At 40.1% G+C, this 16,499-nt stretch overlaps 3 protein-coding genes and 2 non-coding genes across 10 annotated transcripts in view; 2 read left to right on the top strand and 3 right to left on the bottom strand.

Moving 5' to 3' along the window:
• The window catches only part of LOC118337359 (protein tyrosine phosphatase type IVA 2-like), a 6,018-nt gene extending 2,033 nt beyond the window's left edge, over positions 1 to 3,985 (bottom strand). The window contains exons 1-6 of one of the 6 annotated variants that reach the window (XM_035674334.1): positions 3,864 to 3,985; positions 2,875 to 3,010; positions 2,159 to 2,284; positions 796 to 1,499; positions 596 to 688; positions 225 to 355 (exon numbers count right to left, since the gene is read on the bottom strand). In XM_035674334.1, coding sequence (XP_035530227.1) covers positions 225 to 355; positions 596 to 688; positions 796 to 891 — 320 coding nt within the window. In that variant the 5' untranslated portion in view covers positions 892 to 1,499; positions 2,159 to 2,284; positions 2,875 to 3,010; positions 3,864 to 3,985. The other 5 variants (XM_035674333.1, XM_035674337.1, XM_035674335.1 and 2 more) reach the window with 5 other exon arrangements.
• A 1,806-nt stretch (positions 3,986 to 5,791) lies between these two features.
• cx28.6 (connexin 28.6) lies at positions 5,792 to 13,603 on the top strand. The gene is made up of 4 exons (XM_035674779.1): positions 5,792 to 5,951; positions 9,673 to 9,885; positions 11,606 to 11,907; positions 12,023 to 13,603. The coding sequence occupies exons 2-4, from the start codon at positions 9,715 to 9,717 to the stop codon at positions 12,363 to 12,365; spliced, it is 816 nt and encodes a 271-aa protein (XP_035530672.1). The 5' UTR covers positions 5,792 to 5,951; positions 9,673 to 9,714; the 3' UTR covers positions 12,366 to 13,603.
• Positions 13,604 to 14,526: 923 nt separating this feature from the next.
• On the bottom strand, positions 14,527 to 14,608 carry trnas-gcu. The gene has a single exon. It is a non-coding gene; the product is annotated as a tRNA-Ser (tRNA).
• A 173-nt stretch (positions 14,609 to 14,781) lies between these two features.
• Positions 14,782 to 14,854, top strand: trnaa-agc. Its single transcript has one exon. It is a non-coding gene; the product is annotated as a tRNA-Ala (tRNA).
• A 202-nt stretch (positions 14,855 to 15,056) lies between these two features.
• The window catches only part of marcksl1a (MARCKS-like 1a), a 3,121-nt gene continuing 1,678 nt past the window's right edge, over positions 15,057 to 16,499 (bottom strand). Inside the window, exons 3-4 of the mRNA XM_035673724.1 lie at positions 16,291 to 16,495; positions 15,057 to 15,182 (exon numbers count right to left, since the gene is read on the bottom strand). Of these exons, the coding sequence (XP_035529617.1) occupies positions 15,057 to 15,182; positions 16,291 to 16,495 (331 nt within the window). The remainder of the gene's footprint in view (positions 15,183 to 16,290; positions 16,496 to 16,499) is intronic.

Here is a 16,499-nt window from a genome sequence, read left to right as displayed (position 1 = left end):
GACTTTAAAACAGAACCCGGTTTGTGATTCTAGCTTTCCTCTTTATCAGATCTAAGGAGGCACAGCAGCGGGTGGTATGGTACCATTTTGACAGCTTAATACTGTATACTGTATAAATGCCATGGTTAAACAGTGTCAGCATTTGTGAAAATAAAATCTGAAACAAATACTGATTTGACATTAATTTATCTCAATATGTTAAATCTTGTAGCTAGCATACTAACCGTCCTAATCCAGCAACACAGTGCACAGCCACACAGCTACCAGGCTCCTCTCTAAACTTCGTCTGCAGCAAGTTCAGCCAATCATCAACCACCTGGTCTGGGGGGGCGGAACCATCGTCAAACGGCCAATCCTGAAAGGGAGATTGAGTTTTATGTTTGTTAAAATGTGCAGTGTGTAACATTTGGGAGGATCTACTGACACAAATGGAATATAATATCCATATGTATGTTTTCATTACTGTATAGTATACAGATGTTTATGTTGCATAGTTTGTTGATCTAGTACATTCTTGTATTTTCACAACAGGACATTGTTGGATTTAGGATTAGCCTATTTAGACACTATATGAGCGTGTATCTATGTCACTTACCAGGACGTGTATGCCTTCTTGTTCCACTGGTGTCTTGTCATATGTAGCGGTACACACTCTCACCAGGGTGTTGACTCCATATGCCTTCAGATCCTACACATCAAAACACACTTTTTCAACCCAACGTGTCACTGTAACTTTCTCTATAAACAAAGGAAAATGAATGGAGGGTAAGAATGAATTATTCAAAGGTGTGCTACCTCTATAAACCTTCCCAGTTGTGCATTGGTGGGGTTGTGCGTAATGAGGAATCTCAGACAGTCATAAGAGATCTCAACTGGAGCCGGTCGGTTCATTTTCAGACCCAGAAAGGTTTGTTAATAAAGAAAAAAAGAGATCAGAAAATACTGTGCTTCAAAGAATGGAGCGACAGACAGACAGAGTCTTCCACGGAACCAAAGCAAAAGTCTTCTGATTGTTTAAAAAAAAACACTGCTTAAGAATTTATGGGCAAAGAATGTCAATATTCTATTCCTTTGATGACAAAAAGTAGTCTGAATAAAAGAACAAAAAACACAAGACAAAATTCTTGGGACAGAAACTGCAGGAAAAAAAAATCTAAACTTTTCTTGGCAATAAGTGAAAAAACTTAATTGGCCTGGTTAAATTAAATTAAAATCTATCAGAGTGGGATCAAAAAGACTGGCGAGAAGACACCCAAAGTCCAGAGGGGGGGTGGGGACTGAAGACAGATAAAGGATCTGTCCCTTCTTTCTTTCAAATCTGTTAGCCCATTCAGAGAAGACTAAGAATCAGAGCAGAAGAAGAAAGGAAAAGCAGGAGAGGAGAAAAGCTGCGAGGAAACTCCTGGGATAAAACCAGAGCCTCCCCTACTCCCCAGGACAGGTGACAGGCTGAAGGTTGGCTTGTCTTCATATGGGTTGAACAGGGTGGCAGTAAGGACCTATGAGGACATGGACAAGGTCATTCATTTTTACACTGTATCCGTCCATGCTCGTTCTTGCTTATTCATTTATTACAAACATGAGCTTCTTGTCTCCCGACCTATTCCCAATAAGATGTTTTATCTTCAGGAATGCTTTTTAAACATTATTTACCATTTTTTACTCATTCATCTTATTGTATCGTGTTCTCTTTCGTAAATTTCATTAATTTATTTTAAATATACTTTTTCTTGTTTAACCTATTTGTTTTTTCTGCCTGCTTTCTTCATTTATCTTATTTGTTTTTAGTATAACTTTTATTAAATACTAACTTTATACCTGTATTATTTAAATATTTTAACATTGCATTTTAATTTTTAAATCTACCTTATTTAACTTTGAATCCATTCTGTCTTATTATCGTCAATCGTCTGTGAAGCACTTTGAACTGCACTTAACTGTGTGAAATGTGCTATATAAATAAAGTTTGACTGATTTATCTGTGATTCCAGTGTGAATGAGATGTTTTATCTGATAACACATATATAGATACATACTTAAATCAGTACTGTGGCACCACTGGTTCACTGTGCCTCTACTCTATGCTGTCCAATGCAAAGTGGTAACAACTGAGAACTTTATCATGAATAAAGACACTAGCAGCATGTATACTACCCACCTGTGTGCGTCAATGGCAGTGTTTGCGCCTTGCTGGTGTCTCCTGTTCACTTATCCACAATAAGCAGCAGGTGCTGGGCTTGGCAAAACTCCCCTCCAAGCCTCGCAAACGCCATACATGTGCAGCCTGAGAGAGAGAGAGAGTGAGTCACGGACAGAGAGTGATGTGCAGTCACTGATTTGCACTGCGTAAATGTAACAGAGTCAATTATACAGCAGTAATATGTGGTATTACAATTACACAAAATCTGTATTAATAGTCAGAACCTGACATGTCCAGCCTCCTCAGCTAATATGTGATGACTCAGTGTCTGTACCCTGACTTTCACTTTGGGTGGGTCCCACCTATAAATGTGTCTCACGCCTTTCACTCTCCCCTTTTGCTCTTGTACTCCTTGGGGGAGGTAAGCGACACCGAGGGCACAGAAATGTCCGTGTTTTTAAGCCTCTATTAAACTACATTCAAAGTTTACTTGCTAGCTTAAAACTTACATATTTCTGTGTCATTTAATTAGTGCAGGAGCTCAAGCTGATAACGACTGACCGGGGGATTTTGTTGTTATTTACACCTTTTGTCAGAATAAACGCAGAATGCCTCCAAAGATACCCTTGTCTGGGCTTCTTCATCAAAACACAACGCTAGAAACGAACCTAAACCAGCTTTATTTACATAAAGAGGCGACGGGACAGTGTTGCAGTCACGATAACGATACTCACTGTGATGAGAGCTGAGCAGATGGTTCATTGAGCGGACACAGGAGAATGTGACAGCTCCGGGATGTAGACACACCATTGATGATGATGCTGCTTTTCTGGGTCCTGGCTGACAACGGCCCGCTAGCTTGCTGCTAACCTGCTGCGTAAAGGAGAATAGTGTTAATAGTGCTCAGCTGACGTTACCCACATTTAGTAACTCTCTACTCATTTGACACGGACTGATATGTGTTTAGGAGACAAAGCCACACCGTAATGTGTTACTATAACGTATCGGCTAACTCGTAAAGCCGCACTACAAATATTTATCAAGCAGCTTGTATCTCTCCATAACGGAACAACATAACATATTGTACTGGATTTTACAGTCAGGCTTATTAAATAAATAAATAAATAAATAAATACCGGACCGTATCTTAGCTACGACGTTCCGCTAACGGTAGCTAAAGTGTATCAATGGCGAGAGGTCTGATTTTGCACCTGCGAGCCGCCGGTAGGAATAAAAAACAAACTGAACGGTGCACTAAGCCACCGTGTAACGTACAGACTGTTAGAAGATAATGTTATTTAACGTTTGGTCGATGTTATAACGTTAAATCACCGTAAAGCCAGCTAGCTTAACGTTTACTGGTAGCGGTTCTAAAAAAAGGCACACACGTTACTGTACCGTTACATCCGACAAAGGTTATAAACACTCCCAGTTTCAAGACAATATGTTAGCGCAGGAGTTAGGAACTAGACTAATCATGAATGCCAGCTGTCATCCGCCGCCAGCCAGGTCGAGTAAAAACAGGTCAACTACCATGCAGCCAGTAGAAACAGCAGGCTAACACTCCAGGCGAGAGCATTCACCGGTTTTCAATAACAGTCAAATGACAGCGAGTACAGTGGCCTTGTCAACGCAGGCAACATTACCTACACAATAGTATCAGTTGCTACGTTACATCGACGTCTAACACACAAACACACACACGGCTGACATGGCTACTTACAAAACGCAGTAGGTTCACGGATAATCCAGACGCTTCTACTGACAGGGAAGAGTCTGCGAAGGAGACATGTTGAACAGATGTGTGGAGTTAGCCGCAATGCGCATCGCAACTTCCGGTCGCAGGCTTTCCACAATAAAGCTGATTTTAAAAAAACAAATACACATTCCGCTGCTGTGTAAAATAACGGCCGTTTTAATTTGTAGACGAGCAGTCTTCACTTCCGGTATCATTCAGCCTGCATTCTGCTAGTTTAACGAATTAAAAAAAAATCACTGTAATGCTGGTTTAACAGACTGCCTTATGTCTTATTTCACATTATGTTGCTTTATTTTACAAAACTGCTATTTTATCCATTTCCAGAAGATGAAGTAAGGTTTATTCAGAGATTTAGCTAAAATTGGTTTAGATGTTCTCTGCCCTCAACATGACACATTTGATTTATCCAGGCATAACATAACTAAAACTAACTGTTTATTAGTAATATCCATTTAACGTGCTGTATGATATTATAATGATGCAAGCAGGCAAAATGTAAACTGAATTGTTGGCTGATGTTGAAGTCATTGCTGCCATCTACTGTTTGCACCCAACACAGTAAACCCACCTATGTAACTGGGTGGTACAGTGTGTGAATGTTTCTTGAAGAAAACACACAAAACTACAACACAGACAGAAATATTAAAATGTGTCTCCTGTCTGTTTAGGAGGTTTTTAGCCTTACCTGTATTTACCCCATTGGTGCTGTGTGAACCACAGAGCATCAATGAGGCAATCTTCTTGTAAGCCTCTTGTGTGATTTAGAGTTTGACCTCTAACCTTTAGCTGCTGGCATGACAACATTTTCTACAGTGTTTAAAGCCATACATTTACACCTGTATTGCATCGTTATAAGGTTCTACTTAACCTTTTAATATTATTTATGTTTTTTTTTTGTTCATTCAATTTACTCATAGCTTATGAACACCTTCAAGATTTCACATTTTCATTTAGTCTTGTCACTTTGCATTATCTTGCATACATTGTGATTTGATACAATCAAATCTTTCCACCTCTTTCATACATTTTGTGTATTATTCAACTTTCAAATCCCATTAAGACCATTAAAAATATTAATCTTTCTTTAGCAAACCCTTCAAACCCACTCATCTTCAACCACCCCAAAATTCAGACATTCATAGAAACTCTCTCTCTCTCTCGCTCTCTCTCTCTCACTATATATATATATATATATATATATATATATATATGTAGACATTTAAAAAATGTTCACATCTTTCATACATTAAGATTTATTCAACTTATTCAAAAGTTCCATTCATAGTAATTACACTCCACTCCATTAATCTCCCACTCCAGCGTTTATACCCGTTCAGCTGTTACTTAATACAAATTAAAGCCAGCAATGCAGTTTAGCATTAGCTTTTCAATAAATCTTAAAATGATTGTCGGTGGTTATCTCAAACTTCTTAAAAGCCAGGCAATGGGCAGTTAGCGTCAGGGCTTTTTTAAACATTCCAGCCTCATCACCATATCTTCAGGACCATTTTCCGTCGTTAGTTAGTATCTCTGTAAAAACAACATTCTGCATCCCGCGCCCTACTCCTAGACAAACCGCCAACAAGAAGGGTGGTTGGCATCTCCCTCTCTGTTGCTTGACTCTTTTTTCCCACTTTCAAACGCCACACATCTTTACCCCCCCCCCACACACACACACACACACTCATGCCACAGGAATTCTGGTTGGCAAGGATGGCTGTTCTGTCTCCCTGCTCAACAAAGCATATGTATCTGTTTCCTTACCTATTTATAAGGTCTTAGGTTACATGGCTTGTAGGGAGTGGAGTCTGCCTGTATCCTGCAAACTGACAAGACAGGGCATGTAAAGTCTGTGTGTGTGTGTGTTGTGACGTAGCAGCTGCTGAATCTGGTTTGGCAGGATTTCGGAGGGAAGGGCGACTGAAGAGAGACACACACAGAGAGGAAACGAAGCAGAATAGTTGAAAGTGGTTTTTACTTCACTTGTTTTAATCTTCTCCTGCTGGTGTGGACATATTGGGTTCTGTTGTTCGAGCTGGGTTTCAGCACTAAGTAAGGTCCTTTTTGTTCGTTTTTTGTAAACTCCACTGTATCACATGCTTTAAGGCAGTACGGTAAAGAGAAGGATGGTAGCCAGCAGTGTTATAATTTAACACATGCCGTGTTAAATTCATGTTTTTTTCCATATTTACCCTAACAACAAGATGGATACAAATAGTTATTTATGCTAACATAGGTGAAAACCTTAGGCTTTCTACCGAAAGAATACACACAAGAGGAGAAACTTTTCCTATAGCTATGACTAAGACACAAACCTCAAGTGTGGCAAGATATTGAGCAATCAGTATAAAGAAGCAACTACAAAAAGCTAAATGTGGTGTAGATTCAACACACAGACAGAGGCGTTGTGGAATGTAGCCCTCTTAAAAATTAAACATTTCCACACACACTCACACACGCACACTGATGTATCAAGTAATCTATTTTATAGGCTAGTAGATAGTATGTGTTTGGTCTTTTAATGGTGTAAAAGCGTCATTTTAATGAATTTAAAACTGTTTGCTAAACATCCCTGTTTACTACATAATGAATATCTCCAGTTGAACTTGGCGCTAGGCCTATATCCCTTCACACAAACAGTGCAGCTCATTTTATCATTATTTATCCTTCACATATTTTACAGCAACATTTGATATGCATGTATAATCTGAAATGGTCTTATCATAATAATGGCAGGGTGGGTCAAAACAGCTGGATTAATAAAAGGTCGTTGTCAGGGTTAATATCCACATATCCCAGCCTCATTGGTGCTAAAAACCTATTTTATTTATCCTATGTGGCAGAGAAAAACTAAGTGGCAACAGAGTTAATCCAGAGTTTAAAGTGTTAACACTCAAAAGTCTAAAGTATGAGTCACTCCTGTTTTTTTCGAAATCTAAATATTTTACCCTTTTCTAAACATCGCGTGATCCTGCCTGGCTCCAGAAACCATACAGGCGTAAAGATGGTGTTCCCATATGGATTTAATTTCTCTTTATGGCGAGCAAATGGAGCAGTTATAGTATGATGATTGCAAGAAAAACCAGCAAGATATGTGAATAATCTGTTTCAGTAATAGTTTCCAGAGAAGCATACACATTTCCATTTCTTAGAAAAACACGACCCTTACATAACTTCCATCAGTTTATATGAATTGCTATTGAGCTTCACATGTTTACTTTTGTATAAAATGACCTTTAAAGTTTTAGTAGTTAACATTTTATGCACTTAAATTCAGGTTAGATATTTCTCAACAGCAAATAGGAACTTACATATGGTGAAATACCGAATTAGTTAAACATTATTCATGAATTAATGTCTGTTATTATGTTTTATTGCTATGTTGTACAATAGAAAAAGAAGATACAGTATATCTATCTGTGCAATGCCAACCCCAAGAACGTATAAAAACCACAAGAGCTCCAAAATTGTGTCCTGATCATATTAAACCCACTTAACCCAGTATCTAGGTAACATAATCTCTGAAACTAACACACATCTGCCAGGTTTATCACAAAAGTTATATTTATACTAGAATAATGACACAAGGCCTTTTTATTCATGAACCTCATTACCGTCGCACACATGTCGGCGTATCCACTGTGTTGGATCAGCAGCAGCAGCAGCAGCGATGCTTATTGTTCACACACGCACAGCAGCTGTGTGGACACAACAGCGTCCAGGATGGAGTATAAAGACGGACAGAAAAAGACTGTTTGGAATTAAAGTTGTGTTGACTTTAATTAGCAAATGCAACACTTCAATACAACGTGCAACCCCTGTGTCCAAATGGATAATTGTGAAAGGAATTAGACAAAACTAATGACACCAAGATTTGCTAACTTATATTTATTTTCTAACTTACAGTATTTTATATTACGTAACCAGGGTTGGGAGGGTCATTTTAAAAATGCAATTACTAACCTAATCCAAGTATCACAATATTAAACAGGGATGCACTGATACCACTTTTATTCGGGCCAAATACGAGTATCAGTGCTTACATTTGGGTACTTGTGGATGCTGAGTGCCAATATGAGTACTTAATAATACCATTACAGTTCTAAATATGGCTTTTGAAACCTGTTTATTTACATCATTTGTTCCTCTTGTACTTTGTTTTACAAATTAAATGTCTCTAATGTTGTTGTAAAAGTTACTTAAATTATCAGCCTAACTGATGGCTTTCCTTCTCCTCCTAACGAGAGGTTACGTAATGTCACGTAATGTCACTGCCTTAAGTGGTATGGAGTCAGGTATCGGAGTAGTTTTATGGTTACAATTACACATACATGAGCACAGTATTGGACCCAATACTGGTAACGGTCAGAGCATCCCTAATATTAACGTAACGTAACATGATTATTGTCTGTTACTTTTGGATTACCTCAATACCAAATATGCAAATAAAGACCTGAAAAAATAAATAGAAATAAGATAATATAGTGTAGTGTGTAGTGAGAACAGCACAATGCAACTTTAGACAAAATATGGAAACCAAGATGTGTCCTCTGCACAGTGTATTTGTAAAGAAAAACCTGCTTTTGCAGCTGAAGGGCATAACTTTCACTGTACTGTGATATATCCCTTTAAAGAAAAAAAAAATCCACCCAGTCAGGACAGTTTGTTTTCATTAAAGGCCAAGATCTAGATAAGAAGACTGATCTCATAACAGTACGGAGAATATGTACAGTAGCTGGAGACGGCAGCCAGTTATCTTATCTTACTAAAGACTGCAAAATAGGGGGACACAGCTAGCTTAGAACTAAAGTATAAAAATATCAGTGGGGGGTTTATGTGCTACTACTTCTTGGTCAGGAGGAGCCAGGCGACCTGTGGAGACTCAGGAAGTTAGTGGTCCCAGCCAAGAGATAATCTGGCAATGGCACTGGCGACTTCTTGTTTTTGCTCATTGTTTTTTTTTGGGGGAGAGCGATCAAACAAACCAGATCAAAAGCAGAGCTTTACTGGTCCTGGTAGGCAGATTTTGTTGCCTTGACAGAGCCGGGCTATCTGTTTCCTGTCTTTGTGCTAAGCTAAGCTAACCGGCTGCAGGCTCAAGCCATCATATTTTGCTGGAGCAGATGGCAAGAGAGTGAATGAGTGTATTTCCTAAAATGTTCCCTTACATTAAGTGGTTACATACCTGTCCATCTGTTTGTTTTAAAAGTGTCTTGTCCACATTTTTATATGTCACTATTAAAAAAAACAGATGGTACGTATTGATTTATCCATCAGCCACTGCAGCCAGACAAAGGCATTCAGTTTCTATCTTCTCTGGTGTACATCTTGTTATGGATACCGAAGCATGGACTTGCATTAGCGAGGGGCCTGATAATATTAATAATCCTGAATAATTTATCATGCATTCAAAAAGCAGCTTTCAGCAGGCTTTAACTCAGTTGGCACAGTCAAGAAACACCATCAGAGATCATTCTACCTCTCCAGGCAGATCTGCAATTTACAGACAATTTCATGCAAACCCATGCAAGCTACATATCAGACACACCGGTTCTAATGTAACCTTCTCGCATCTGTTTGATTGGGCAAGATGGGACTCACCCTTAACCACAGCGAGTCTAAGATTGACCATATTGTTGTCATAGAGAGCAAAGCCATTTAAACACAGTATGTAAGGAGATAACAGGAGTAATTTTGCCGTGATTGTGATTTTTTATCCTGTCATAAAGATTTGGAAACGTAACCCTCTTGTCTTTCTTCCTCTCTTTTACAGAGTGCCCTTTTTTCTATCACCCAGCCCAGTGCAGCAGCAGGGATGAACTGGTCGGGGCTGGAGAGTCTGTTGAGTGGAGTCAATAAATACTCCACTGCGTTCGGGAGGATCTGGCTGTCAATGGTGTTTGTGTTCCGTGTCATGGTGTTTGTGGTGGCAGCGCAGAGGGTTTGGGGGGACGAGAGCAAAGACTTTGTGTGCAATACTCGACAGGTAAGACAGAGGAACAAACACTGGTTTGTCTGTGCTAACACTTCTGTACCTTTAAATGTTTATTGGAGAAATTAGCTTCCCGCTAGGAGGCAGCACATTAACATAATGCCAGTCTTAATGATGAAACCTGGTACTTTATAGCAATGGTTCCCAACCTTTTCTACCACTGAGTAAACTGACCCCTCACTAAGTGACATATTATATTCAATATATAACAGTACAGAACTACTGTTAAACTGTACAATGAACCCAAGTGAACACAATAACTGCAGGAAGTTTGTGTAAAACGAGTGATTTGGATAGATTTTGAGGAGATTATTTCCAGTTAATATTACGTCAGAGGATAGCTTTTCTGCGATTTCGGTTTCGATTTTTCACCAAAAGAAAATTTCTCTGTGATGCTTGGCAATTGTTCCATTAGGCTATAGTTTGTATCCTGTGAGATATGAGCCTACTGTATATATTTTTTACAGTTTTCTTACACCCCTTCACATTAAGTAGGCCTTGCTACCCCAAAGCTTCGGCGACCCCTTAGTGGGGGTCCAGACACCCCGGTTAGGGTTTATTGTGCTTTATAGGACTGTCCAGACTGTTTATGAGTTTGACCATTTGCATCCCTAACACATATGACAAGATTTTTACCAAACTCCTGTATGGGAGTTGGTTGGTTGGCTTATTTATTTCCGGGAGTATGAATACGACTCGTGAATACAGTAATGTCTGCTGTGGTTTCAGAGGAGAGTTATATTGGCTTGACATCTTCAATTTTCAACAAAAACCTGAACTTTCGGTTTGAGTTTGAAAGACGTGTGCTTTTATCAGGCATGGAATTGTTAAAAAGATGTTATTGAGTTGCATTATGGGAACTGTTTTTGGAACTCAACCTATACTAGAGACTGAAAGTAAGGATTTCTCTGGCTCTGTTGCCTCAATTTTGATCTTTCTTATTTTTAATCTTTCTCTTGTGAGTCCCCCAATTTTATGAAAGGGCTACAAAAAAATCTCTGGAGTAGCCCTGTAAGACCTAGGCGTTCAGTGCAGGCAGCCTTATTAAAGAAAGGTACTGACTTCATAGGACTTTGACACATTTGTGATGTGACTAAAGGTTTTTTAACAAAAGTTTTTAACATTCATCTTTGTCAGTTTGTTGAATAACTCTATTAGGTTCACATGCTAATGTTTTAGTATATATAACACAAAGTAACTGGTAGGCAATCAGCACAATCTATTAAAGTCAACCTGTTAGTAATAAAGACCTCTTTTAGTCCATGGCTTGTAGATTCTGAACATCAGAAAACTAAATCAGTCGTAATCTTAATGGAAATCAACTGCAAAATGCTGACTTTATTTTGGTTTGTGGGTCTCACAGGAACAAAAGTTCTGCAGTTGGAATGCTCCTTTTTTTTGTTAAGATTTATGTCTGTTATTATGTCTATCCCCTAAAAAGTGCTGCGAGTTTAGATGCATTGTAGCTTTCTACCAGTATAGAGGCATTATAACCTTCATCACATCCTCCTGGCAGCACTGGGGGTATTGTTTTGTATTTTTCATTTCATGACAGTTGCATTAGCTGTGGTTCCTTGTTGTTGTTTTTTTCTATCTATGGTACAAATACAACAACCTGTGCTATCACTCATTTAACCCCTCTGAGATATTACAGTCATTATAGAAAAAGCCACTGCAATACATTAAAAAACATTTTTTTTTACTTTGTTTCCAGCCTGGTTGCACCAACGTCTGCTATGACCACATCTTCCCCATCTCCCATATCCGTCTGTGGGCGCTGCAGCTGATTTTTGTCACCTGCCCGTCTCTGATGGTGATGGCTCATGTAAAACTCCGTGAAGGAAAAGACGCCAAATACGTGGCGCTGCACCAAGGCTCTCACCTGTATGCCAACCCTGGCAAGAAGAGAGGGGGGCTGTGGTGGACCTATCTGCTGAGTTTGGTCTTCAAAGCTGGATTTGACACAGCGTTTCTTTACATTCTTTACCGGATATACCACGGATATGACCTGCCCAAGTAAGGCTCTTATCTTTACTTGAGAAAAATATTAATAGATCAACCAAACTGACTATCTGTAGCATTTCTATTCTCTTCTGTTCTGGCTTAAATCTACTCTCCTCTTTTCTTTCAGGCTATCCAAGTGCTCAATAGAACCATGCCCCAACACCGTCGATTGCTTCATTAGTCGTCCAACAGAGAAGAAGATCTTTATGTTGTTCATGGTTATATCCAGCTCACTATGCATCCTCATGTGTATCTGCGAGATGATTTATCTCATCGGCAAACGCATCTCCAAATTGTTAAGGATCCGGCATGAGAATGAGAGGGTCCTGTTTGCTGAGCAGCATGAACTCACCAACATAGCCCCACCCAGGTCCCAGTACCGTAAGACTGACCCAACGCTGGCAGGGAGCCAGCTGAGTTTAAGCAAGAGGGAGAAGATTAGAGAAAATAGTGCGACTACGACCCTGTAGCACTCAGAGGTCACTAAACCATGGGTTGGTCTCACAACAGGAACACAAGTTACTTAATACAATGATTAAACCAAAAGACTCTGTATTGTGATCTTGTGACCCAGCTGAAACATTCATGACTCTCAGTTAGGAGGATCTCCAACACTGGCTGGTTGTATGTTGTAGGACACTGTGAAAGAAGAAGACTACTAGTATTACTATGTCAGGATGTCACATCCCTAACGTTGTACCATAGATCTGACCAACGTATGGCTGACTGTACAAGGAGAAACGTCCAGGAGTTGGCTTTTATAGCACAAATGGCATCTGATGTTCTGTGTGAGGGCATTGTTTGATCATGAATCAACATCTGTATGTCATTTTAAATGTAACACCTTGATGTAAGTATTGTAAATTGGTATGTTGTTAATAGCTTTATTAATTGTGTGACTGAGAAGAAGATGGCTTCGGGTGCTCTGTGCTCGTCTACAAAAGGGACCAAAATGCCGCTTGGGATATTTAATGAGCCGATGCCCGACATGAAGTGTCGAGTTATCAATCGAGGTTTAACTCTGAACCATCGAGTGGATCAGAGAGGCTCATATCTGCTATATCCGACAACCAGCGGATTTCTTAGCCTATCCTGCTAAGGGGGCTCATTTATTTAAACAGAGATTCAATACTTTTTTTGCATTTTCATAATTTATTTAGAGTCAAGAGAGTGAACCTGAACCTGTACAGACAAGGGTGTCACCATGGTATAGACAAATGTGCACATTTAGAACAGTTTTGAGGACTATATTGACATTTGAATTCACATTTAAAGGAATAGTCTGAGATTCCCCTGAGACAATGGCTGCCTTTCCACATTTAATTTTAGTTGCTTACTGTTTACTGACTAACACACCTGTGGGGGGAAATTACATAGTCACTAGTGGCTTTTTAGACATGAAGTCGCTAAAAGAGTCTGAAAAGTCCTCAAGCTGGCAGCACTGAATGAGGGTACTGGGCACAACCAAGTCGGGGCAGTCACACTTAATGTTTTACTCAAAAAATGTTAATACATTAAAAATAAATAGGAAATAATAAATAACTCAAAATAGGAGGACATATTTAACATATTTTCTACTGTATATTAAGCAGATTACTTTTGTTGTGACTACATGTCAACTGGAATGTCCTAATTGTTTTTTTTAAGACTTGTTTTTATTGGGCCTTGTTGTTCTATGTATTTAATTGCTTGTGAAATAAAAATGCTGACCAAGCTCAGTGTCTTTTTTTGCAGAGAGGTCTTTTCTGTAGTTTTCCCCCCACTGATATTGTTTGTAATATTAGTGACATACTCACTAGAGAAAGGGAAGGCTAAACTTCACAATGACACTAATAACATTAACAATGACAGTGATCCTGTATGCTCAATACCAGGACTCTGATACTGAAATAGCTGAATGGAATTCAGTCATCATTATTTTTATTATTTACTTATTATGTATGTCCTTTCCTAATGTGACAAAATATCTTCCATAAAAAAGCCTATTTGTGCAGATGGATGCATATATCTTGTTGGTATTTTAAGGCAGTATTTTTTACAGAATCTCATTAAACAAATGTCCACATTAAGATGAGTCGGCTAAAGTTGCTCATACTCAACATTCGCGCTGAAAATGGTTTCACTATCTTCTGTTACCACTAGATGGCAGCATTTTCCAGGTTTTAAAAAATAAATCTGTGGACATTTTGGGGCATTTTGACCAAAGAGTTGAAATTTGCAAGATAATAAATTAACATTAATTGATTTTAGTAAGTCCACAAGTCCTCTTCATAAAGGTAACAAAACCTTTTTTTTTAAATCACGTGCCGACGGCGTGCGTTTAATGAACACAGCTGGTCATATGGATGGCGCACGTACCCCGACCATATGGACAAAAACACACAATGCTGCCTTCAAGTGCTTCTTGAAAAGTCCAAAATATGGCTTCTCACTTGCTACTCAGAATCTTATTTATACTGTAATTGGTGCTAACTAAATACTTTAAATTTAAATTTTTTGATAGGTTACTTTTTATCATTTCTCACATGTTTTCCATGCAATGTACTTCACAACGTCGGTAATATGCGGATAATTGATCTGTATTAGCCGAGAAGAATAGCATATTAAACCTCGATTAGAAAACACACATTGCGACGAGGATGGGATTCGAACCCACGCGTGCAGAGCACAATGGATTAGCAGTCCATCGCCTTAACCACTCGGCCACCTCGTCTTTGGCATCTGGTTTTCAAGGGGACCGACCGCTGAAGAGCAAGAATTACAAATTATTAAAAGGGCCATCTTATTGCAATTAATTTTGCACGCCACCTGTCGCACTTTTGCTTCTTGACATGTGAACATGGCAGACTTGACATAACTTGACCAAGGCAAAGAGCCAGTCTACAAGGGGAATTAGCTCAAATGGTAGAGCGCTCGCTTAGCATGCGAGAGGTAGCGGGATCGATGCCCGCATTCTCCACAAGGCTTTAGTTTCCTCTGTTCTGTCGATGAGTCAGTGACTGAAAAACAGTCAGACGTTAAATGGATGGGCAAACTTCACTCGCATGGTCCTTAGTCCTTCATACCGCTCCCTGAAAGCCTACTTAGTTGCATTGCTCTCTCTGCCTTGTGGTAGACTGTACGTGTGTTCTTCTTCCAGCCACTGTGGACGTTAACTGGAGTCAGTGCCTCAGTGCCTCAGCCGCCTCAGGAAACCGACTGAGCATGTTAATGCCCTGTAAAACCAGCTCGTCATCTGCTCTGCCCTTGTACCACTGCTTAACAGTGTTCTTATTCACCTCCACCAACTGCAGGCAAGTGCTCCTTATTACTATTCCATTATTTGAAACCACCTTCTTTGGATTTCTATGATTGTTTCAAGCACACACAGCCCTGTGGAGTGAAGCGCACTTCTCTTCAGGCTGTCCACCCCAAGAGTGAATTCAGTCTTGTTTTTGGGTGACGTAAGCCGCCAATTGTTTGGCCTAGTTTTGTCCAGGTGTCGGGCACTGGCTGTTTTGTCCTACTCTGGCAAGTTTTGCCACAGGGCCATAATTGTGCTCATTTCAAAAGGAGACATGAAAAGAAACGCTGGAGAGGCAAGAATTACAAATTATTAAAGGCCATCTTATTGCAATTTAATTTGCACGCCACCGTTGTCGCACTTTTTGCTCTTGACATGTGGAAACGATGGCAGACTTGACATAATTTGACTGCGACGAGGATGATCGAACCCATGCGTGCCAGAGCACAATGGATCGTAGCAGAGCTCCCAGTCGCCGTTAACCACTACGGCCACCTCGTCTTTGGCATCTATGGTTTTCAAGGGGACCGTCGGACGGCGCTAGTCATCAGGGACAAAGCAAACAAAGTTGGACAAGTCAGCTTGGGCACCACAAGGCAAGAGCCAGTCCGTACAAGGGGAATTAGCTGCAATGGTAAGAGCGCCGCTAGCATGCGAGAGGTAGCCGGATGTGCGCATGTCTCCACAAGGCTTTAGTTCCTTCTGTCTGTCGATGAGTCAGTGACGAAAAAACAGTCAGACGTTACAATGGATGCGGCAAATTCACTCCGCATGGTCTTAGTCCTCATAACCGCTCCGCTGAAAGCCTAAACTTAGTTGCCTATTGCCCTCTCTGCCTTGTGGTAAGAACTGTACGCGGTTGTTCTTCTTCCAGCACTGTGGACGTTACGTGGAGCAGTGCCTCGTGCCTCAGCGCGCTCAGGACAACCGACTGGCTTAATTAAATTAATACGGTAAAACAGCTCGTGCTCAAATCTGCCTCTCGCCTTCGTACCCCAACTGCTTTAACAGTGTTCTTGTTCTTCTTTTTCATTTCCAACTCTCCACCGGCGCAAGCTGCAGGCATGGCTCTCCCTACGCCCTTGATTTACTATTCCATTTTTGAAACTCACCTTCTTTGGTATTTCTACGTGAGCTGTTTCAAACGACAGGGCAGCCCTGCGTGGAGGGTGAAGCGCACTCGTCCTCTTCAAGGCTGTCCACGCCCAAGAGTGATATTCCAGCTCTGCTTGTTTTGGGTGAACTAAGGCCAATTGGTGGGGGTTTGGCCTAGTTTTGTCCAGGTGTCGGCACTGGCTCGTGTGCGTTCTTGGGTCACTAG

Source organism: Morone saxatilis, unplaced genomic scaffold, assembly GCF_004916995.1.
Source record: "Morone saxatilis isolate NCDOM2014 unplaced genomic scaffold, NCSU_SB_2.0 Contig3, whole genome shotgun sequence".
Classification (NCBI taxonomy): Eukaryota; Metazoa; Chordata; class Actinopteri; family Moronidae; genus Morone; species Morone saxatilis.
The sequence above is the reverse complement of the archived record's forward strand: the minus strand, read 5'-3'. Positions and strand labels throughout refer to the sequence as shown.

Excerpts from the sequence above, each read along its gene's own strand:
- cx28.6 (XM_035674779.1), top strand. The coding sequence starts at position 9,715 with ATGAACTGGTCGGGGCTGGAGAGTCTGTTGAGTGGAGTCAATAAATAC. Across the intron at positions 9,886-11,605 it reads TTGTGTGCAATACTCGACAG|CCTGGTTGCACCAACGTCTG; the intron begins GTAAGACAGAGG and ends CTTTGTTTCCAG. Across the intron at positions 11,908-12,022 it reads CACGGATATGACCTGCCCAA|GCTATCCAAGTGCTCAATAG; the intron begins GTAAGGCTCTTA and ends CTTTTCTTTCAG.